The following is a 24054-nucleotide window of genomic DNA, read 5'->3' on the forward strand; positions in this document are numbered from 1 at the left end:
ACCGTCCTGACCTTCTGGAGCAGCGCTGGCTCCGATAAATAACCCGCACAGCGCCATTTCAGAGCAGGAGTGGGAGGTGCAGGAAGGGAGCAGGGTCTGGAGGAGAGCCCCCACGCAGGTGCGCGTCTCCGGGTTACTAATGGCTGAGGCGGGAGCAGGCAGCTGGCTTTGGGGGGGTGGAGGAGAACTGTTCCCTGGGACTCCCACTGAGAAAATACCATCTCACCCCACCCCTGGCGCCAATTTCCAGGCAAGGGGACTGAGAGATGCCAAGGAGGCAAACAGGCCAGTAAATTAGGGATGGCAGCGATGGTGGGGGAGAATGCTGGGGAGTCTCTGAGGTAAGAGGGAAGAAATATTGTAAGATGGGGAGTGAGGGGGAATGCTAGAGGAATAGGAGCAGCTGCCAAAAAGAGAGGAAGAGGAACAGAAACATCACACAAAGGCAGTTTGGAAAAAGAAATCTGTTTTATTCCACTTCGCACAGAGCAGTATATGAAGGTGGCTATCCCCTGACTCCAGACATCTCTTACACAAAAAATGCCCCCTCAAATATGCCCAGTTGTGCACCCACTTCAGTCTTGGAGAATTAGGACTTAGTGGGTGAGGCAGAACCCTAAGTCTCAGGAAGAAGGTTTTTTGAGACATTTTCCTGGGAAGTTTTGGGTCAAGAGGAAAGATTAGACTCAAGAGTGGGTATTCCATCCTCCATCTCCATGGGGAAATCCACATCCTGAAGGTTTTCTGAAGAAAGGTATCTCTCTCGCAGCGACCTAGAGAGGGAAAGAGCCCAGACCTACTGCCTGGATATAGGGCTGAGGCGGAGAGAGGATAGGGTTAAGCGGCAGAGACTGCAGGCCCAAGGCAGGGGAGTGAAAAGCATGTGGGGGAGCAAACAGGACTGAGAGAGCCCAGAGGCCCAAGTCATAAATTCCACCCCCTCCCTAGTTCTGAGCAGAAACTCTTCCTCCCAAGACTAGAATAGAGTTTTAGTTCAGGGACTGGCTTTCCTCCAGGGTACAGAGAGGACAAGCCAGGCAAACATCCCAGGGGAGTGAAGGTAGAGTTAAGGTATGGGACCAAGAAATGGACACTCCCACAATGAACACACAGACCACAGCAGTTTTGAAGCTATAAGCCAGAACCAGGGTAAAGAATGCAGCTGTGACTGAAATACAGAATTTTATAAGCCCTATCCAGTAAAATTTAAATAACTTCTTCCACTCTGTCCCCTGCCTTTGAGCTGTTCCAATCTTTTTTCCAAGACTGGAGGATGGGGCAGTAAGAAGGAATGGGAGAAAATGCTGAGGCTAGAAGGGGGGAGGTGGCTGAGACTAGATATACCTATCCCCACCCCACCCCCACTCATTCTATAGAAAAGAATTCTCCCTCTCCCTCCCCTTGCTGGACATATGGACTGTTGGGATGAAGGCTGGATAAAGCTAAAGCGAGATAAACACTCAGCACATTCTTTCTCCTGCTTTGATCTGACGTGTAGCTGCAGCAAAGGGCACAGAAGTGAAGAAGAAAATATGTGGGATAGGAGGACATGGGAGCATAATCCAGTCTAGAAAGGAAGAGGTGCTTCCCCTGCCCTGCATCCACATCTCCTGGGAGCTTAATTCCCAGAACTGCAGAGAGAGAGAGAGAGAGAGAGAGAGAGAGAGAGAGAAAGAATGGGAAGGCCTAGGGGTTTGGGGGCAGCAACCACGGACAGGATGGTGATTTAAGGATCCCTTGTGATCCCCGAGATGATCCTGAGAGCATCAGTTGGGGGACTGGATGAGAAGTCACGGCAGACATGTGGATTTTTTGAGGGGGTGAGGAGCCAGGAACAGTGGGGTCTTCACCGAAGAAGTGACCACTTGATCTGTTCTTTGGCTGACTGCAGCACCTGCAGGGACAAGGGCAGCATTGAGGGGCTTGCTGGGGGAGAGGGTGGGGATGGGGATGGGGGCTTTCTTTGCCCTCACTTGCCTTCCCTGTCCTTAGAAGAATGGCAAGTAGAAAATCCCCAAAGGTAGAAGAATGGGAAGAAGCTCTCTAAGGCCCTAGAAGATTGTCAGTTTGGGAAATGGCAAAAAATTTCAAATCCATTAGGAGGATGAAGAGAGAAGAGGTATACCTGGGAGGAAAGAAAAAAACTGGGGGTTACTGGGCATATGTTCAAAGGGTTGTGTGTGTGTTTCCACACCCAGATGGACTTCTTAGTGAGAATTCCAAATGGCTAGAAAACCAAATCTCTCCCTTGCTCCCCCCATCAGGTAGACAAATCTATTTGCAAAGTAGCAGGATGGATCTGTAAAACCTGCATATTCTAGAATATGCATTTCCAACTTAGCCCTCATTTGAATAATAAGAGAGAGAGATTGTGTGTGTGTACACACACCGACCATCTGCTTAAGGCAAGCCTCTGCTGAGGAATCAATCACTGAATGAAGCATCCGGCAGGGAGGGTCTGAAGGGTACACGCCAAGGCTGATAGCCACTGCTCACAGGAAACTGGGGTGGAAGTTGGGGTGGGGTAGGAGAATTTGGCTGTATGAATCCCAATTCTCTAGAATAAGAGGGAGTCCAGAAAGATGCGCCTTCAATCTTTACTTTCATTCAGACTTTGTGGAATGCTATGCTAGCCTCTTTAGTGATCCAGTCCAGTGGAAGAAAGGAAAAAGTCATACCTGAGACACGGTCTGCTCTGTGAGGGGGACATCTTCACCCTACAACACAGAGAAAACAGCACTGAGTGTGAGGGAAAGCTGGAGCAAGACCCGATTGACGTGTGGTAGTGGACAAGGAAGAGATGGTCCTTTAAACTGAAGCAAAGGGCAGATACCTTAAATTTCTCAGTCCTTCCTAGGGACTAGTACAGTCACGATTTTACTTGGCCAGAGGGACTGTGAGCAAAAAATGGTCATTTCCTCCATCCTCTATTTTAAGGCAGGAAGACTTCTTAAAAGATTTATTCAATTCCAAGTAATCAGCAGGTTATGTGATCCACAACTTAGGAGGACCTGATTCCCTAGTCAGAGAAGACCTTCCCTGAATATCAATATCACTAGGGAAAGGATGAGGGGGAGCCAGGGATAGTTTAATGGATCCTGCAAGGCCCGATGGGTAACGACAGCATGTTAATTTGAAGAAATAAACTGCTGCAACAGCAGCCTGAGAAGGGGAAGGAGGGAGTTGGTAGGGGGGCCCCTCTCTCTTGCCACATAGAGACATATGTTAGAGGAGAAGATTAAACTATGCAAATGGAGCCCTCGGCAGTTAAGGGAAAAGATTTCCCATTACCCAGCACTGTCAGCCTTCACTCTGTGGAGGTCAGAGATGGGACATTCTGTGAATGGGGATATTTGCTTTGCTCAGACATCTCTGCACCCCCACAATTTGCTGGTGGACTCTCTCTGCACCCATCATTATCTCCCCAGCAGACCTGGAGCCTTCTATGGTTAACTCAGACACCCCTTTCTGCTATCACTAGCACCAAAGGGGACTGAGGTTCTAGCAAATAAGTACTTCCTGATGAAGAGGTGTTATCCTCATTTTATAAGACCTTAAAAGACAGGGAAGACTCTCTTCAAATGACTGTGATCCATCCCCAAAGGAAGAATAAACCAACTTCAAGTTCCTTTATAGTTTCAGGACCAGCAATATTAAAATCTCTTTATTTCATCATTGATTCAATGAGTATGTATTAAATGTGCACTCTATGCAAAGACCATATGAGGTGCTAGATACTAGGTTAGGGGCAGAAATAACATTCCTCTGCTTCCCTTCTTTGGGACAGTGAGAATTTGAAAAAGCAGAACACTGTATATATTCTACAAGCCCAGACCCTTAGATACACTCAGCAAATCTGGCCCTGGAAAGTGAGCAGAGGAGGAATATAGAGGAACACTCCTGCTTACCCTTAATGCCACCCGGTGTACCACTTGCTGGGGATCGCTCTCTAGGATCACCCTACAAAGACAAAGAGACCATCGTTCACTCTCTCCTGAAGGACCAACTCACTGTGGAGATACTTTGGCCACTCAGCCCACTTGCCTTAGGATAGGGCAGTTACCCCCCCGTCCCCTCCCACACACACACCCTAGATCCAGGGAGGTCCAGGCAAGTCAGAGAACTCACCCTCCATCTACGATTTCATCCACTGCCAAGAAGAGCCCCTCCATGTTCTCCAGCAGAGCTCGCTTCTCTACATTTTTCCTGAGTCCCCAAGAAAAAAGAAAAACGAGCCCATGTGTGAAAGGAATCCTAGGACATTGTCCTAGTTGGGATCCTACACTAGACCAATAAATGTCTCCACCAACCACACAAAGAAATAAGGTAAATAAGAACTTTTTAGCTAATCCACTCTAAACCCCTTCCTACTCTTGTTTGCGGAGAAAGGATCAGGAATGTCAGGAAAGAGATTCAAAAAATACAGTTAATTTCTGACTATTCAAGGGTTGATTATCCAGAGCTATTGTTTCTTTCCTACCTGCCATGATGCTGTTCAACATTACTCATAAATGCTGACATCAGTGGGTGGAAAAAAGGAAATAAACAGAGCTAAAACTCAATCTAGTGGTGGCAGGAGGTGGGGAGGGGTTGAGTGCAAACTCTATTTGCACTCAAGCTCTGACAAACCTTCTAAGCCTCTCTCTGCTGCTTTTCCTCTCCCCGCCGCTCCCCCCCACAGCTCTGCTCAGGTCTTGAAAAGAAGCCCAACAAGGGGGCTGGGAACAGTCAGGGCCCACAGCATCCACCAGCCTCAGATCCGGTGGTTAGTGCTTGTGGCCAGTCACATCCGTCAGTTTGACTCTTTCACTAGATTACCCGAAATGAAGTCTTTCATTCACCTGGCTAAGAAATAAATCATCCCCTTCCTGAGGAAATCTGAGCCATTCACCCTGCTGATTTTGTGAGGCTGAGAATGCCTGCTGTTCTGCTCCGGATGGCTGTCTGTGCTGGGTTCACTTGGGAGCCGCTGGGGGAATGAAATTCAGAGCCCTGTATATTTTCAGGGAGAGTATCTTACATCTACTACCCATCTACCTGGGGAACAGAGGACTGGTGGAGTGATGGAAGGGGAGGAGAGGGTAATTGGCACATTCTTCCTGTTCTACAGAAGGGAAAAAAATAAGGGCTAAAGTGAAAAATTGGGAGCGCTGACTCCATTCCCAAGGTACTGAGATGTTTTATCTGAGACATTTCCCTATGCTTGCCCCTTTCCGATCTCTAATGTAAAGAATGAAGTCCAGGAGAGCATTTTGAGGGTGCTTAGAACTCTGACAGAGCCACTGGGGAACAGAGTAGTCACAGAGGGGAAGATTCTGCTCCCTTCCAACCCCCTTTTTCTTAGGAGGATTATTCCAGAGGGACATACTCTCCATTCATCCAGTCTTCCCCATCAGTGTGTTACTCTGAAATAATAAGCCCAACTTCTGAAGGTAAATCAGCTCTCTGGAGCCTCTGCTGATTCCCCACAAATCCCTGGGCCTGTAGAATAGTTACTTTCTCTCCCAAACACATGTCAAGAATGGACTGCTCACCTTAGCATCTGGCTCAATGAGTCAAAGAGGCAGTTCAGAACAGCCATAAGCATCAGCTGTTGGGAGACAGAAGAAGCAGAAGGATAAGGTTTGAGACTGAAAGCTGCTACTTGAAAATAAAACCCTCAAATTGGTTAAGCATCAAAAGACACAGGCTTTCACAAGGATCAAAAGCATAAGGTGGAAGTGAGAGCAAAACAGAAAGAGGACCTGTGGTTTCTCCCAGAAATAAATTCTGCCACATGATCTTACAATTTGATGTCTCTCTTTGACCAGACTGTTTAAATAGAACTTTCCTGTCATAATCCTCTACATCAAGCATGTCAAACTCGAAACCCACTGGCCATGAGTTTGACATGCTTGCTCTGCATGTATTTACCAACTATATATGTTATCTGATATCTTAGATAGAGAAATCATTAACCAAGCAATAGCTGAGATCAGAAAGTTGGTCAAAAGAGCATGGGCTTTGAAGTCAGACAGATCTGGGATTAAATTCCAGCCGAGCCATTTTCTAGATGTGTAACTCTGAGAAAATTAGGTTGAACCACATGAAACTGCCACTTTTGTAGTTCAACAGTGGTTAAATACTAGTAATTTCATATGGTTCTTCATGTACAAAACAAGGGCACCAATGCCTACAACTCAAAGAAGTGCTGTAAGGTTTCAATAACAATGTACTTTACAAAGTACTTATAGCAACAAGAGCTCAGTAAGTGTTGGTTCTCTCAAACTTCTAATTTTGCCTCAAATTATGTGCTTATTTTTACTTATCTATTCTCCTTCCTAGAACTTGTTACCTGAGGTAGTTTTTCCTGAGCAGAGGAAGCAGGTTAGGACTACACCCAATCTTCTCAAGTGTACAAGTCTCAAGTCTCAAGGACTATACCCATTCAGAATGTATAGCTTCAACATGACCCAAAATGTTGGCTAATTGATCCAAAATCAAGTCAGGTATGGAATCTTTATAGGAGGAGCAAGCATCCCCCGAACCTTGACCATATCTCAGAAATCCATCTTAAAAGACATTATCCATCCAGCCCAGCTGGTTTGGCTCAGTGGTTGAGCATCAACCCATGAAACAAAAGGTCACTGGTTTGATTCCCGGGTTGCAGGCTTACTCCCCAGTAAGGGGTGTGCGGGAGGCAGCCAATGGTTCTCTCTCATCATTGATGTTTCTATATCTCTCTCCCTCTCCCTTCCTCTCTAAAATCAATTTTTAAAAATTATTTTAGCCCTAGCCAGTTTGGCTCAGTGGATAGAGCGTCGACCTGCGAACTGAAAGGTCCCAGGTTCGATTCGGTCAAGGGCACATGCCAGGGTTGTGGGCTCGATCCCCAATGGGGGGCTTGCAGGAGGCAGCTGATCAATGATTCTCTCTCATCGTTGATGTTTCTATCTCTCTCTCCCTCTTCCTTCCTCTCTGAAATCAATAAAAATATATTTAAAAAATTATTTTAAAAAACCAACACATCTCCTACATGTGTTGGGAAAAAGATCTTGGAAAACTCCTATTCTAGGTTGATTCGTTTGCAAAGCCAGCAGAAATCTCTAAAAACTTCATTAGCCCAGTCAGAAGCCAGAGGGATGTGGTACTCCTTAAAGCCCAGAAGCAGTAACTATGTCCTGCCTGTGGTTTAGGAAGTAGGATCAGAGATAGCAAAGGGGTGGGGATTCTCACCTCATTTTCATAGGAGCTGCCAATCACATAGAAATAGAGATCAATACTGCTTTTGTATACTACTGTTAGGCCTTCCAAGAGGGCGATTTCACCTGGGGAGGAAAGATGGAAACAGTAGGTGGCCTGAGACAAGAAAGTGGGACAGAAGGAATTACCATGAACTCCTGGTATCCAATTGTTTTGGGCTGAGATAATGCAGGTCGAATGACCCCCAAAGTTGATCTGCTTTTTATTTATAGGTGGTAGCAGAAGGGAAGTATAAATTTGGGGAAGTCTACCAGTAAATGTATCTTCTCCTCTAACCCCTCCCCCACTACTCTCATTTCCCTCCTTGTATAAGAGACAGGATACTAGTCGATCCTTCGGAGGTGAAAATGCAGAGCGGTCACCTTTACAGACTTCCATTTACCTGCCCTAATGGATGCGGTACAATAAGCAGAGCTGCAGTTAAATTTGTCAAGTGAGGCTCATAAATCCAGAGACTAGACAGGTAGCTAACAGCCAACCTTCCAGCACGGTATTCCCGCGTGAGGTACACTCACCTCCCCATTACATTTCTGAAGAGTTTATTATATGAGGGGAGGAGGAAAAAAGAGAAAAAGGAGGCAGAGTCATTTTATCCTTTCTCCGCAGTCCTGCTGCCACCCCCTTCCCACCATGGTTCCCCCAACACAGGGAGTAGTGAAAAGGAAAATGACCTACTGTCAGTCCGATGAGTCTTGTTGAAAATGTTCTTCTCAAAGGCCTTCTGCTCCTTGACACTGGGGTAGGTGTCGTCATAGTACTGGCCAGAGGGAAAGGAGAAGGGTTGGGTCATTAGAGCTGAGCCCAGAATGATTAGTGACTGTGTTTTGCCCTGGATCTTGGATTTCTCTCTTTTAAGGCATGGGGTAAGGCAGAAATACTGACATAAGCCTAACCGGTTTGGCTCAGTGGATAGAGCGTCGGCCTGCGGACTGGGAGGTCCCAGGTTCGATTCCGGTCAAGGGCATGTACCTTGGTTGCGGGCACATCCCCAGTAGGGGCTGTGCAGGAGGCAGCTGTTCGATGTTTCTCTCTCATCGATGTTTCTAACTCTCTATCCCTCTCCCTTCCTCTCTGCAATAAAATATATTAAAAAAAAAAAAAAAAAAAGAAATACTGACATAAAAAAGGAAGAACTGCCCTAGCCGGTTTGCCTCAGTGGATAGAGCTTGTGGACTGAAGGGTCCCAGCTCGATCCCCAGTGGGGGTGTGCAGGAGGCAGCTGATCAATGATTCTCTCTCATCATTGATGTTTCTATCTCTTTCTCCCTCTCCCTTCCTCTCTGAAAGCAATAAAAATATATATTAAGAAAAGAAGAAGAAGGAAGAACTACAGAGGCAAGGAATGGGCAGCAAGTAATCAGATACAAAAATAATTTTTTAAGGACCCTGCTCTAAACAACCTCACCTTACATTTCTAAGACTGTAAGGGCAGAGGCCTACCAGTCCTATGATGAGGTTCTGCCCCTCTCTGTTTTCTAGGAGAGCAATCCTGAGGCCACTCTCTTCAAGTGCTTCCCAGAAGCTACCCCTGGTCAGGGAGCAGTGCTAGAGAACACAAACGGCCCTAAAAGCACAGAACACTTCTTGCAGACCCTCATTCACTGTATGAAGTTGAGGAATAGGGAAAGGCTACAAAAATCTCCTCTAAAGAAAGGCAACCCCTACCCTATGTGCTCTCATATCTTAGCTTTCTTGTCTGCAAACTGAAAAAAGCAGGAGGCAATCTAGCACATTGTTGAGCCCACTCCCAAGCTCTCCCTGGCAAGGAGGCGGAGATGCAGGCTGCTAAATCGCTCTGCTCTTTAGGGGCTAATCCGTCGCAGTCAGCTGAAGACCTATGACAGGTCTGGCATTTAGTAACTGGATAACTGTTTCAAAAGGTGTCCTGCATAGTTACATCCAATTACAGGGAGGAACAGCTGGTGAATTCTAAACTAATCTCTACCTGCTGATTGATTTATGCTATGCTTGCCCGGAGTTAATACACCAGGGACAGAAAAAATGTCTACAGGAGGGGGGAGAACATAGAGGAGAGCAGAGGGGTGTCCTTTCTCTTCTTTTTTAATAGATCCAAAGTTAGAAATATCACAATGGGAAAGCCAGGAGGCAACAAGCTTGGTGGTAACTGCAGGCCTAGGGCTGGAACCCTAGAACTACAAGAAATTTCCCTGGAAAAATCCAGGCAGGTGAAAAGTAGAAGGGAAAGGGACTGGAATGATGGCATGGGCAGGCTACTTCTCACATCTAGACACTGCTTTGTTCAGAAACCAAGGTTGCAAAGTTCTTCACCGCTCAGATGCTGATAACAAAGGAGGTCAAAGTCTGAGGCTAGCAAGCAGAGAAACAGGGCAACTAAGGGACAGAAGCAGTTTAGGTTTCATCTGGAGTAGACATGGAAAAGATGGAAGAATTTTAAAAATTACAGTTTCAAGGAATATCAGTTAATAGGGCCAGTCCCAAGATTCAAATCTCAGAGTAAGTCTTTGTCTTGCTCCTAAACTAATTTGAAAGGGAATCTTACCTTGGCAAACAGTCGATCTCCATCATTGTCCAGAATCAGAATGGCTTTGACAGTATACAGGGAGGGTTCCTGAAGAGATAGGAACATACCTTCAGTCCTGAAGGCTCCTGACACCACTGGCAAACCAGATACCTTCTCCTAGTCCCACTGGGTACCTCTGTGTGTCTCCTATCCCAAACTGATTAGATATTGACATTTCCCACTGAGCATGACCAAGTGGTGAATGAAGTGAATTGAGAGAGGGGGCATTTTAACAAAGGACTCCAAAGCAGCATCAGATAAAGTTTCTCTGAGCCAGACCTACAGAGTGCTTAATCAAGGTAGGTCATGCTGTTATTTCCAAATATTATGCTACACTTGTTTCCAAATTACCCTCCCTCACAGGTGAGTATGGAATGTGACCAGATTAATTAATAGGCACTGCACAAGGCTATTTGAAAACAGGGCTGAATGCCCTGATGTACTTGGAAGTTTCCGCAGTCCCAATGCAGTAGCAATGCAGAGGCATAAAGCAAGCCTTCCCTAAACACCCACACACTGAACAGAGGGAAATGTCAGCGCACGAACACACACATACACACACACACCCAACTCTGAATGCAGCCCAGTGAGTCATCCATCTCCCAAGACCTCCCCTATGATCCCAATTCTTCTACTATACTCAGACCACCACCACTTAACTTGCCAGGACAAAAACTAATCTGAATTCTGGGGAAGTTAAGAAGCAATGAGAAGAGGATCCATCTAAGAAACACTCTGGGGACTGGAGATAAAGAGCAGGAGGGGGTGTTTCTTCACTACCAAGAATCAAACTTGGAGTACACTGGCTCTCATAAAGAAATCACAGCCTCAACCTCAATGGTCACACCAAAACTCAAATAACTGCAAAGCGTGTCACTTTGCAAAAAGCTCCTCTACTCTTGCAACTTCTAGAGAACCTGCTAACCAGGAGAGGAAGAAAGAGAATGGAGGGAAGGCAGTGATATGTGTATAGGTGTTTACAGGCTCACACTCCTTGACTTTCTAATCAATATTACTTAACCACTGATATCTGTTCCCTGTGCAGTAAGGCAAGGCTGTTGCTTTGCTATCTCCCTTTCCTGGCTTACTTAGGAAAACCACAGTCCTCAAAGGGGCCAAATATACTCCCCAAGCATGTGTTTAACAAAGACCCAAGAGAGAGGAGGAAAGAATCACTGCCAAGGACCCAGAAACTGCGTCTATAAAGGTAAACTGTCCCATGAGGCTCCAGGAGGTTTATGGTTCTGTGCAATGAACCACCCCTGGCTCAGGGAGTTAAGAATGAGAGGAAAGGCAACCCAGTCTTTTAACAGCAAGGTGAAGAAGGTAAGCTTTCCCCACTTCAGTTTTGAGGATAGGAATTTTTGTGTTTTGTTCAAGTGTCCAAAACAATGCCTGATCCATACTAAACTCTCAATATTTTTTGAATGATTATGAGACTAAAATTTCAGAATAAAGTAAAAATTTTTTGATGTAGTATACATCTAGGGGATCCTCTTATAATTATACTTCCAGATATAGGTAGCTTATCTAGTGTGGCCATTTTGGGAGATATTACTACCAACTTATCTCTCCTCTGATAAGTACTCCTTAAAGATGCCCACCCTATATAGATTACTCTGGAAAACGAGGCATGAAGAACTCCTCTGTCAACCAAAGGAACTGTGTTTAGCAGAGAGAAGACTCTAGATTCTCATTTAATAGGTCAGAAATAAAAGCAGTTTTCCTAATTCCCCACAGAAAGATCTTCCCAAAAAGCAGGCTCAGTTCTATAGCAACGTGGATCCTCAATTCACCAAAAGAAAGACACCATTGGGAATCGGTTTCCTTAAGAGAGGAAAAGAAGTCCACAAGGAGGGAAATTTAGAAGAAATATTTTCCCCTACAATCTTTTCCCTGGAAATGTTTGGCTCTGTTCCTCCATCTGCATTCACAGCAACCCTAGAGAGCTTCCTAATGGTCTAAACTGGGCATTGAGCTGGCATAGGTAACCAGTTCTTGCAGCCATAGAGTCTGGCATCCCTAGAAAGAATGGGATCCCAAAGAAAAGAAAAACCCTTATGGCCACCTGCCAACTAGGAGAGTCAGACAATGTCCTTTGTGGCCAATGAAGTGTGAGCACCTAAAACAGCCTGCAGAAAAAGAGAAACAGATTTCTGGCTCTTTTCATGAGATTTTTAGAAGATGCTATCAAGGAGACCCCCAAATAAAAATACTGGATCTTCCTTGCAAAGATAAAAGACAGGCAAAGGAAGTCAAGGAGAAGACCAGATAGGACTTATTTTACAACTCTGAAAGGGGTAAGAAGGCACGAGAGAAGAGGCTGGTCATTTCAAACTTCCAAAGGACTAACAACACGAAATCAGGCTGAGAATTTAGGCAAGAGCTTAAATGCTGCTTTAATTCTCTATTCTGCTACAGCTGGAGCCAGCAGCTTCTCCTTTACTTCTCCTGCCACCTCCTGACTGCAGCTGGTTACACTTCAGCCCGGGGCCTTTACATCTCAGGAGTAGGGAGGGCCAGGAATTCCTCTCACACCATAAAACCAGCCAGTTTAAAGGCCCCAGAAGCCATTACTGATAATGTAATTTCACTTTTAAGTTTTAGCAAAGGGCAAGTTTATAAATAACACCCAGCTATTGAGAAATGGGCTTCCTCAACAATGGACTAGGCTTGACCTTGTAACACATTAAATGCTGATTATTGAGAAAGACCCTACAAGCTTAGGACCATGTTCAAGGGATTTAAAAGGTCTATTCTTCCCTCCCACACCCAAATGGGTAGCTGCTAGAAAGCTTTCGAGACAAAGTTCTGTGATGCACTGACTTTCAGAGAGCCACAGCCTAAGTGTATAACAGAACTTCACCTCAAATGCTAATGGTGCCTGGAAATGATGTGTAGGCAGATTAATTTGTAGTAGGAGGTTGGGTGGCTCAGATAGATTTTTATGTTGCTTTTTATTACCAAGAAAAACCGAGACTGGAAAAAAAAAAAGAAAAGAAAAACCGAGACTGGATTCCTCAGGAGAGCTAAAACAACACTGAGCAAGCAAACAGCCTGGTGCAAAAGACACTTGGACCTCAACAAGGGGATTCTGAAGTCAGGTGGGGGGAAAAATCAACATCTCCCAGTATTCCCTCTCCCAGCACAAAGGATTAGAGGGGAAGCGTCATTCCTAGTGCTGCCCCCTGTGGGCCTTCCGATGACCTGCAGTTTCCTAAGGATTATAATCATTAGCAAAAGTATTTTAAAAAGGCAGCTCTGTATAAGAGCTATTTGTGTGTCTTGTAAACCAAACTAGGAGAGATGGACTTTGGAAAAAGCACTACACTGGCCTGGCCAGAGTTGCTCAGTGGTTGAGTTTCGACCCATGAACCAGGAGATCACGGTTCAATTCCCGGTCAGGGCATATGCCTGGATTGCGGGCTTCATCGCCAGTGTGGGGTATGCAAGAGGCAGCTGATTAATGATTCTTTCTCATCACTGATGTTTCTGTCTCTCTCCCTCTCCCTTCCTCTCTCTGAAATCAATTAAACATATAAAAATATATTTATTGTGTTCTTTATTTTTAAAAATGCACTAAATTGTGTTCACAATGTATATAGTAAAAGAACACTTTGGGGTAAGGTCATAGATATGCCATCAGAAGATGACTGGGGGAGTGTTTGGAGCAGGCAGACAGGCTATTTGGGGGCTCTAATTACTTTATTTGATTCACTTGGAGGAGGGGGACCAAGAAGCCTTGGAGAAGTTAGAGGATGCTATCCACGAGCTGAAAGGGCACAAGCAAGAATCTTGCTGAGATTCCTAGAAAGTTCTTCATTCCCCACTTATAAAGAAATCTTTATGGTCATGCCAAAAAGTAGTACTCTGGCTTGGTAACAGATCTTTATCAACTAGAAACAAGATGCTCTTCCTTCAATCCTATTTATAAAGTAAAGCCAAGACAGTAAACACTAGAAGGAGAAATTCCTAGATACCAATCCCAGCTCTACGTGGCCTGAGCAGGTATTTGCTCCCTGACTCTGTGCCGACTTCTTGAAAATGAAAAGCTCCCCTGGGGCTGAGGGCTCCAATTTGCCAGCCACAAGCCTAGGGACTTCAAATGAAAAGAATTAGGTGAATGCTTTGACAGGGAAGAGCAGTTTTCATATACTGCCCAAGGGTTCCTTAGATTCAAGAAGCACAGCTCAGGAAAGAATGCTCAGAAGCCACAGGTACCACAGAACTGGATGACACAAGACCAAATACTGGTTATACAGGACACTGAACATGTCATGGGAAGGAAGAATTGACAGCAGAAGAGATACCTGGAAAGAATCTTCCTGTCTGAAAATAGATACAAAACGTGAATGCCAGTTACCAAGAATTCTGACACTACAGGAGAAAATGTCTCTAAACTCCAAAGAAATCCTTGTATTAGAGTCTGGATCAGCCATCCATTACGTCAAGTTCTACATTCCTCTAGGACTCAGCTTCCTCACTGGAGAAATGAGAGGCCTGAGCTAGATCAGTTCATGTTAATACCTTTTTTGAAGTAGAGCAGACCCCTCTGATAAGCTTATGAAATTTGTGGACCTTGTTACCAGGAAAATACACATCCACAAATTGTTATGATTTGAAGGAGTTCATCGACCTAAGTTTAGAATTAAATGAAATTCTCTCTGAATAAGAAGGTGTGGGGAGGGAATGGAAAAAGAGGGAAATGAGTGATATGTTGATAAATCACTCCTTTTCCTCTGCCTGGCACCAATTAGTGACTTCAATAAACATGTGTATGGCCAAACGTGGCTCAGTGGGTGAGCATCTACCTATGAACCAGGTCACAGTTCAATTCCCAGTCAGGGCACATGCCCGGGTTTCTGGCTTGATCCCCAGTAGGGGGTGTGCAGGAGGCAGCCGGCCAATGATTCTCTCTCATCACTGTTGTTTCTATTGCTCTCTCCCTCTCCCTTCCTCTCTGAAATCAATAAAAAATATATATATTTTTAAAAACACGAAAAAATATATGTGTGTGATCTTCATAAATTAATAAATGATTTATAAAACTAACACAGCCAGCAAGGGGAGCAAAGATCAGCACCACACCCTGCAGCTTTTGAAGACTAAATTTGGTGGCTCTGAGGCAGGCAGGACAAGGATAACCAAGCTGTTCCTGTATTAAAATTCAGAAAGCCAGTCTGCTAGAGAATTTTATGCCCAGAGGTCACACAGTCCCTAATTCTTAAACTATTATGGAAGTGAAACAATTACAGCAATGTGGGACAAAGCAAGCAGTACTTACTAGGAAGAGAAATGAACAAGCAGAAATCAGAGTACTCTCCACCTGAGGCTTGGGGGCAACATTAGAACATTCTGCTTTCCCAGTTTGGTAATTCAGGAGCCCTCATTTAAATATCACTCAGCAAAGGGAAAAATCAAATGGGGATAGATCCATTTCTGATGAGTCCTTGATCATGATCGGTATCCTAATTTATTCCCAACTCTCCCCTCCCCTCCATCTGCTCCTGAAAACAAAAAGCTGGTCTTTTTTTTTAATATGGAGTACTTCATGAATTTGTGTGTCATCCTTGTGCAGGGGCCGTGCAAGTAATCTCTGTAACATTCCAATTTTAGTATATGGGCTGTTGAAGTGAGCACCAAAAAGCTAGTCTTAAAAAGACTGAATTGATAGCCTCTGTGTTCATCTTTCAATCTATTTGCTCCCCCAAATCAACCCTGGAGGCAGAATTGCTAGCCTCTCCCTCAGTTTCAGTCTTCTTCTAAAAACTACACAAGAGAAAAGGAGGGAGAAAATTGGTAGACACAGCTTTCCAGGCCAACTGGCTATAAATGGGGATTATCTGCCTTGATAATGGGAAAGTTAAAAAGTCAAATAAGGCCCAGCCTTGGTGGCTCAGTGGTTGAGCATCGACCTATGAACCAGGAGGTCACAGTTCGACTCCTGGTCAGGGCACATGCCCAGGTTGTGGGCTCGATTCCCAGTGAGGTGTGTGCAGGAGGCAGCCGATCAATGATTCTCTCTCATCATTGATGTTTTTATCTCTCTCTCCATCTCCCTTCCTCTCTGAAATCAATAAAAATATATATTTTTTTAAAAAAACAGTCAAATAAGACCTAGGCTTCATCTGCAGCGCACAAGATTTCCTGAAGAGATGTGGTCAAACACCAGAAGAGGTGACCAGGCTAGGGAATCTAAAGACCAGAGAACTCTGATCTGGAAGAAAGCCTATTCTGTGCAGAATCAGGAGAGGCAGAAAGTGGGTGGGCATCTTAAAATGTTCATGGACTTAACCTCCCAATCCATCTTCATCGGCTGCCCATGGGCACTCTGCCTTTGTCTTTCTAATTGCTCTAACATAGATGGGTAGTTAGGCACTGGTTCTTTATTCCTGTTCTATCCTTTATTTGCTTCTTTAGTTCCCTTTTCCATAACTAGTTTGCTTGTCAATATCCTGTCTAAGCAAGTCATGTTGGTGGAGTAAAGTAAAAAACAGTAGCAAGTATCTAGATGAGAAAGACTTTAAATCTGCCACTATGCTCCTTCAAATATTTGGATAATTGCATTCATCCTCTACCTCCCAGGGAAGACCTGGCTTCTCAAGGGTCTGGCTCTCTTCATGTGGAGACCCCTCCTCCTCTTTTGACCGTGACAGCTCCCCTAGACCTTTGATGTAATTTATACCTTGCCAGGGACCAACTCTTTCCCACCACTATGAAGGAGAGGGAAAAAATATATATAAATACGTCGGAAATCTATAACGAGGTCTTCTTGGAGGGCAAGACATGGGGAGAGTTAGAAGCAGCGTCAATTGCTCTTTAGGGGTTTTAGTTCAAGCCGAGGTCTGCTTCCAGCAATCAACCATTAAAACAAGCCGGCCAGAGTAACAGCACAGTTTATTCTGATCATTTAATTTGAAGTGTCAATAAATTAAACTTCAATCAATTAAACTAGGTGTGCAATAACCCAGATGGACACCCCGACACCAACATAATCACAATAAAAATTTTTATGGCTGCCAGGGACCTCACCGGGGGCAGTGCTGGCACTGCTCGCGCCCTAGCTGAGAAATATATCTCCACAGTGCAGGAACGAGGAGATTGTTTCTCCTAACGAAATGGAGGGGCCAGGCACCAGCAAGGACACAGCTGGGAGAGGGGCACAGGGGACTGCCAGGAAGGAGATGGGAGTGCTTTGGGGGCTTAATGTAATTGATACCTTTGCCCAGAGAGGGAGGAGGGGACATTTAGGCCAAGTACCTCTACTGTTAGTGCCAAAGGAATTTAACAAAAGCCCCATTAAGATGATTCAGGGAGCGAAGGCCACAGAGCAATATCAACCTTTAAGACTCACTGATGTATTCTGCATAGTTTCCTCCTCCATATGTGCATACTCTTGTGCACTTTGGATGCCCTGGTGTTTGAATGAGGTTTACAATTCGGGATTTGGTCATTTTTTTTAGGACAAAAAAGTTATTAAGGGGAGAGAAAAAGATTCAAACAAGAAGTCTGGTCCATAAAACACTGGAAAAGCACTCTGAAAGTGAATCCAAAGAGGACTGAGAAATGAAATATATGAAGGAAGATTTAAGGATCTAGTCTGCTAGAATAATTCATTTTGAGAAAAAAGGTAAACCAAGGAAGGAAGGGGATAAGCCTTTATCTTTAAGATGCCATAGGTTATTAAAGGAGAATGGTGACCTGAAGGGATCCCTCTCCATTCACAAGGAAGGGATAACCAGAAGAAAACAGCAGGAGAGCCCTAACCGGTTTGGCTCAGTGGATAGAGCGTCGGCCTGCGGACTCAAGGGTCCCAGGTTCGATTCCGGTCAGGGGCATGTACCTTGGTTGTGGGCACATACCCAGTAGGGGGTGTGCAGGAGGCAGCTGATTGATGTTTCTCTCTCATCCATGTTTCTAACTCTCTGTCCCTCTCCATTCTTCTCTGTAAAAAATCAATAAAATATATTTTAAAAAAAAAAAGAAGAAGAAGAAAACAGCAGGAGAGAGAAAGCTAAGTCCACAGATGAAGGCTGGGAGCATCATTACTAAATACCAGGAACAGAAGGCGATGAAATGTTGTTTCCTTAGAGACTACAAGGAGACCTGAGAAAGATTAGATGAATGTGCTTGAGAGCTAGGGCTGGATTATTTAATTAAAGAAAGAAAAGTGCCCTGGCCAGTTTGGCTCAGTGGATAGAGCGTCGGCCTGCAGACTGAGGAGTCCCAGGTTCGATTCCCGTCAAGGGCATGTGCCTTGGTTGTAGGCTCCCCCTCGGCCGGGCCCTGGGCCCTGGTCGGGGCTCATGCAGGAGGCAACCAATCGATGTGTTTCTCCCACATCAATGTCTCTCTCTGTCTCTCCCTCTCTCTTCCACTCTCTAAAAGATCAATGGAAAAATATCCTCTGGCGAGGATTAACAAACAAGAAAATTTTAAAAAATTAAAACAAAACAAAACACAAAGAAATGTGACCCATTGTAAAATCCTTAAATGAAGAGAACCTAGTGATATTTAGATATATTCATAATCAGATCAAATTTCAATTGATGGTTCTTCTTGATCTCCTCTAGCTTACCCTTCCTTTCTTCTTAATATTCTACAGGTATGTGCTTGCAGAGGTGAGGATAGAATAGCTTTGATCAGATTTCTGAAGAGGTTCAGCCAAACCAGGTAATAAAAATGTGAAAGGAGTCTGGCTAACATGGCTCAGTGATTGAGCATTGACCTATGGACCAGGAGTTCAGTGTTCGATTCCTGGTTGGCACACATGCCTGGGTTTCAGGCTCGATCCCCAATAAGGGACATGCAGGAGACAGCCTAACGAAGCTTCTCTCTCACATTGATGTTTCTCTCTCTAAAAATCAATAAAAAATAATTTTTTAAGTGAAAGGAGGAAGCGTAAAGGAACTTTAGAAGTTGTCTCCCTTTCTATGGAGTGGCTTGTTAAATACTATGCAGTTACAGTAAACTCTTTAGTTCAGAAGAAAGCTAAGTTCAGATCCAAGGATTCTTCATATTTTTCATAATGAAGATGGTGACCTAAGAATCAGGAGATACTGCTGAGTAGACAGAAGAGGGGAAGAGAATAAAAGGAGCAATGAGGAAGGGTGATTCTGAATCAGATGGAGCTAAATTTTGTGGGCCAGTATGTGAGGGTAGTGAGAAGAGAATGAAAAACTTAGGAAATATCACCTAAATCCCAACAAGCGTTCCTCATCTGAACCACTGAATGCTGGAAATTATTTCCATGACTATTTTCTCACTTCTCTGAAGCATGTTACAGAACTAGTGCCATTGTGATAAAGAGAAGTTGATTCATTACATACAATGCCTCAGGTTATTAGGGCTTAATTTTCTCCTGGAACTCCAATTGAGAAGGGCTAGAATGGAGAGAAAGGTATATAAATTATTCATTGGGAGCCCAAAATACATTGAAATTGTAAAGAGGAAAAAAAAGAAGGTTGGAAAGAGCTGACACAGATAAAGGAAAATACTAGTTTAATATCCTAAGAACTCTGGAGATCAGCACAAGAATTGATACCAGTTGGTACTTTACATAACTGATGGTCAAAGTACAATTTTGTATATTGAAGAGGTGGAAGCTGATGATGAGGTAATGTTAGAGAATTAGTCTGGGATTGGGAATCAAAATCTAATCTAGTTTTGACAACGTACATATTTGAGCAAGCCCTTTTCCCTATACCTTGGTTTCTCCTAACCCCACTATATAGGTTCATCATGACAGAGAATCAGTAGGGGTTTTGTTTTGTTTTTATATTTTTATTGATTTCAGAGAGGAAGGGAGAGGGAGAGATGGAAACATCAATGATGAGACTCACTGACTGGCTGCCTCCTGCATGCCCCCGACTGGGAATGCAGTGGCAACCTGGGCATGTGATGTGCCCTGACTGGGAATCGAACTGTGACCTCCTGGTTCATAGGTCGACACTCAACCACTAAGCCACACCAGCTGGGAAAATCAGTACGGTTTCTAAAGCAAAGTTCAGGGGTGGGGTACCTGACCAGGTTATCAGGGATCTGTGAATGGGGCATCTTAGGTAATAAATATAAGAAAGCCGTGCCGGTTTGGCTCAGTGGATAGAGCGTCGGCCTGCGGACTGAAGGGTCCCGGGTTCGATTCCGGTCAAGGGCATGTACCTTGGTTGCGGGCACATCCCCAGTGGGAAGTGTGCAGGAGGCGGCTGATCGATGTTTCTCTCTCATCGATGTTTCTGACTATCTCTCTCCCTTCCTCTCTGTAAAAAATCAATAAAATATATTTAAAAAAAAAAAAAAAGAAGCAGGTTGAAATCTACTTCACTGAGGAAGCAGAGACAGAGGACGGAGGTAAGAGAAAATGCAAGAGATTTTACATATAAGTCCTTCAACTGACCATTACACACAGCTCCCCAAGTGTCATCTCCCTCACTCATTTACCTATAAACAGGCTCCCTTCTAAACACATGTAGGAAAGTCTAAAAATTTCTAAGAACTTCCCAAGAAACCAATTCCCTAGAACTTATCCCACATCTGTTAACTGGTAACAGTGATTACCTGCTTGGGACAGACAATAGCTCATTAAAAACTACTCAGATTAAAAAAATACAAACTACTCAAATGTTAAGCTTTTTACCTAGACTTGACCAATTATCTCTAACTTTGCTACTTTGAAAAAGATAACTGAAACTGTTATTCTCTTTTACCTGATGAAGATCTGAATGTGTACATGTATTAGAGCTGAAGGAAAGAAAAAAAGACAAGAAAAAGGCCTAGAGTTCAATTCAATTGAGGAAGGAGCTGGGAGCTAAATTCCCATACACACCTCCAAATTGCGAAACAGATGGGGCACTTTTGAGAGAAATTCTCTGGTCCAATTTTAAAAGAAGAGGCAATCGTGTTTTATTTGTTTGAACAAGCATAAAAGAGCATGTGGACATACACCACTTTAACCACCAAGATTCCCCTATAACCTAAGAGGGAGTTAGCATCCCAGATACCACAGGAATAATTCCTGAAATTTAAATGGGCAGGAATAGGGAGAGCAGAATAAGGAGTCTGGAAAAACGTTCCACAAGCCATGCTAACTCTACCAGGTACTCCAGAACTTTGATGGAAGACTGATTCTTTAGCATGACAAATCTATCTAAAGTGGATTAACAGGAAACCGAAGTAAAAAGAAAACAGTTTTCGGAAGGAATGTGAAAGGCAATTATCAAAGGAGTGTCAGATTGTGACAACTCACAGAAGAAGCCTGCACTCTATTCTTACAAGTCGGGGCGAGTTTGGAGATTAGGGGAAACTCAAATCAGGATATCATCCACCAGGCTCAGAATCGGGGAAACCTGAAAGATCCCAATTCAGTTCGCTCATGAACCTTTGCGTCCTCAGGACTCCCTGTGCTCTCTGCAACTTTCCACCAACTCTACCTTCTCCCCGGCAGAGCTTCCCACTTTAAACCGAGGCTTTAGCTCCTGCTCTAGGCCACACGCTATTCAGGGGCTGGCCGCGCCTTCGGCCCCCGAGGGTTACCCGGAACTCCCCTTTCTAACCCTTCCCAATCAGGCTGAACCCCGACTCCCGACCCCTCTGGACACCGCAGCACCTCAGCTGCCCCGGCTCCTACCAAGATCAGCGCCTCCATCTTGCCCCGCAGCTGGTGCCGACGTGGAGCCGCAAAAACAACGCCGCCGCTGATTGGCCCGACGCCCTCATTAGACCCCGCCTATCCTGGGGATTATTGGACGGCCGGGTGCCAGTTATTGCTTTATTGACCAATAAATGTACTAGTTTGCTTAGCGAAAGCAAGGTGTCCAACCGTAAGACGCAGGTATTTGATTGTCAGCTGAAACACTCAATAAAATACCAAAACCTCATCACTGAATGAGGCGGGAGGTCCATGGGGCGGGGCTGTCTCCATGGGGAACAGAGGAAGCGAATAGTAATTTTCAATTGGCAGGGCGAAGAGCACGTAATATCGTCCCCTGAGTTAGCCGCTTGAATACGCACTTCCCTTAGGGGGCGCTATGTCTCCTTAGCCCTTAAAACTGGCAGCTCCTGTCAGAATCCTACCGAATCTCTATTCCAAGAGCTCCCATTAAGTCCCTGATATCCACGGTTCCTTTGGCAAACACTGCTGCTCTTCCCTCAGGTTCGCTCAGATCACTTAAGCATCCTCACAAAAAGGCTGCACAGCCATAGAATAAAGCCAAGAGTTGCCCTTGTGTTAACTAGATAAACCGAAGCCTCCAGAAAGTTGATTGAAACAGGAATAATCTCCCCAAAGTGGAGTGCCAAGTTGTGCTAGACCCAGGGAAGGACCCAGAGAGTTTGTAAAAGCAAATTTTATTTTATTAGAGCTTTGGAAAAGCAGAGAGGAGAGTGTAGGAGGGACCGAGGGGTAAAGGGTCCAGGATAAAGAAGGCTCTAGCAGCCGTGGGCAAACTACGGCCTGCGGGCCGGATTCGGCCCGTTTGAAATGAAAAAAACTAAAAAAAAAAAAAAAAAGACTATACCCTTTTATGTAATGATGTTTACTTTGAATTTATATTAGTTCACACAAACACTCCATCCATGCTTTTGTTCCGGCCCTCTGGTCCAGTTTAAGAACCCATTGTGGCCCTCGAGTCAAAAAGTTTGCCCACCCCTGGGGAGTAGGGTCTGCAGTTCTCCATTAGGGACAAGCCGTTGCAAAATGAGAAAAGAGAAGTTTACCGAATGCAGGGATTTCACAATAGGGAAGGGTTTTGAGATCAACCAAAGAACTTATATGCATATATGCATAGCCCATGGACACAGACAATAGGGTGAAGGCTGGGGAAGGACAGGAGTGGGAAGGAGGGAGGTCAATGGGGAAAAAAGGGGGGATATCTGTAATACTTTAAACAATAAAGATAAAAAAAAATTTTAAGTTTAACTTTCGCCTGGCCAGTATGGCTCAGTGGTTGAACGTCGACTCAGGAACCAAGAGGCCGTGGTTTCAATTCCCAATCAGGGCACTTGCCCAGGTTGTGGGCCTGATCCCCAGTGTGGGGTGTGCAGGAGGCACCCGATTAATGATGTTTCTTTTTCATCGATGCTTCTATCTCTCTCCCTTCCTCTCTCTAAAAATCAATTTAAAAAAAAGAAAAACAAAGTAAATAAAAATCAATAAAAACATATATTTTTTAAAAGTTTAACTTTCCCCTACCCCTCTGTTCCTTGGTCACACACACACACACACACACACACAACTTCCCCCATCCTCCTATATCCCCAGAGCTATCAGCCCATCTCTGATATTATGTCTTTAGGAGTTCCCCTAAGAAGAGGAGTTCCAAACCTACTCAGGAGTTTTTCTAATAATTTCAGAGTAGAGTCAGAGGGCCTAAGAGTAAAGTATAGAGCAATACAAAACAAATTACAGAGGTAGCATTTGCTATGAAAGAGTGTATGTGATGTACCGGTAAAATCCAAGGGGACAAGCCTTTTATCTGGAAGAAGCAAGGGCTTAGCCTTCGTCTATTCTGATTGGGGAGTTATTCAAACATTTAGCATTGTGCCTGGCATCATAAGGTTATCCTTGGCTTAGCAGCCTAATGATAATACTAACATTTATTGACCACTTATTATGGGTCCTGCACATGATAAATCTTAATACATTACTAAGTACATGAGAATGGTGGAGCTGGGAGCAGTTAAATAATTTAATTAAGGCCATACAAGTATTAATTGGCAGCCATACATACATTTGAGCACAAGGAGTCTGGTTCTAAAACCATGTTCTTACCCACAATCCATTCCTCTGATTGTGGTATAGCCTGTTCTGGTCCTATCTTAAGTGCCCTACACCAGTTCCAGATGATCTATAGAGACCATGAAGAGGAAACGTGTGTGATGTTAGTTGGTTGGGGAGGGAATTGGCTCCTCTTTCTTTGATTGTGAAATAAGTTGACAAATTTTTTTTTCTTTTCTTTTAACTTGACAAATTTTAATAGTCAGACATTGTTTTAGTAGATGGCTGATTCTTAGCTCTTCAGCCTATTGGGTAACTGTGGAGTAGGGGTAAGACAACTAACTGGATGGGAGACATTAGTTCTTGTCATGACTTTGCCTTAATAAGTGTGAGAATTCTGGCAAATCCTTGTGCCCTCTCTGGATTACAGCTGCCACTTCTGGAAAATGGGAACCTAGCATTAAAGTCCTATGATCATTCTTGTTCCTTTTGCTTCCATCCCCTCTTCAAATGGAAAACCCTTAAGAACCAATCAAATGGAAAATGCATATGTTCT

At 44.3% G+C, this 24054-nt stretch overlaps 1 protein-coding gene across 2 annotated transcripts; it reads right to left on the reverse strand.

Annotated features, from left to right (window-relative positions):
- Positions 1 to 449: 449 nt before the first annotated feature.
- Positions 450 to 21493, reverse strand: COPZ1 (coatomer protein complex, subunit zeta 1). 2 transcript variants are annotated; one of them, XM_005869125.2, is made up of 9 exons: positions 21411 to 21493; positions 9764 to 9832; positions 7918 to 7999; positions 7216 to 7307; positions 5535 to 5590; positions 4129 to 4206; positions 3909 to 3960; positions 2679 to 2717; positions 450 to 1894 (listed from the first exon to the last, which is right to left on the reverse strand). In XM_005869125.2, exons 1-9 carry the CDS (start codon positions 21426 to 21428, stop codon positions 1847 to 1849), a joined length of 534 nt encoding a protein of 177 aa, XP_005869187.1. In that variant the 5' UTR covers positions 21429 to 21493; the 3' UTR covers positions 450 to 1846. The 2 variants fall into 2 exon arrangements, with proteins under 2 accessions (XP_005869187.1, XP_014397512.1); XM_014542026.1 differs by lacking the exon at positions 3909 to 3960.
- Between the last annotated feature and the right edge of the window lie 2561 nt (positions 21494 to 24054).

Source organism: Myotis brandtii, unplaced genomic scaffold, assembly GCF_000412655.1.
Source record: "Myotis brandtii unplaced genomic scaffold, ASM41265v1 scaffold29, whole genome shotgun sequence".
Taxonomy (NCBI): Eukaryota; Metazoa; Chordata; class Mammalia; order Chiroptera; family Vespertilionidae; genus Myotis; species Myotis brandtii.

Bases quoted from the DNA above. Each gene is read 5' to 3' on its own strand.
- COPZ1 (XM_014542026.1), bottom strand. The intron at 5,591-7,215 runs GTGAGAATCCCC...GTCTCCCAACAG, and splicing joins GCAGCTCCTATGAAAATGAG to CTGATGCTTATGGCTGTTCT. The intron at 2,718-4,128 runs GTGAGTTCTCTG...TCTGTGTTGTAG, and splicing joins GATGAAATCGTAGATGGAGG to GGTGAAGATGTCCCCCTCAC.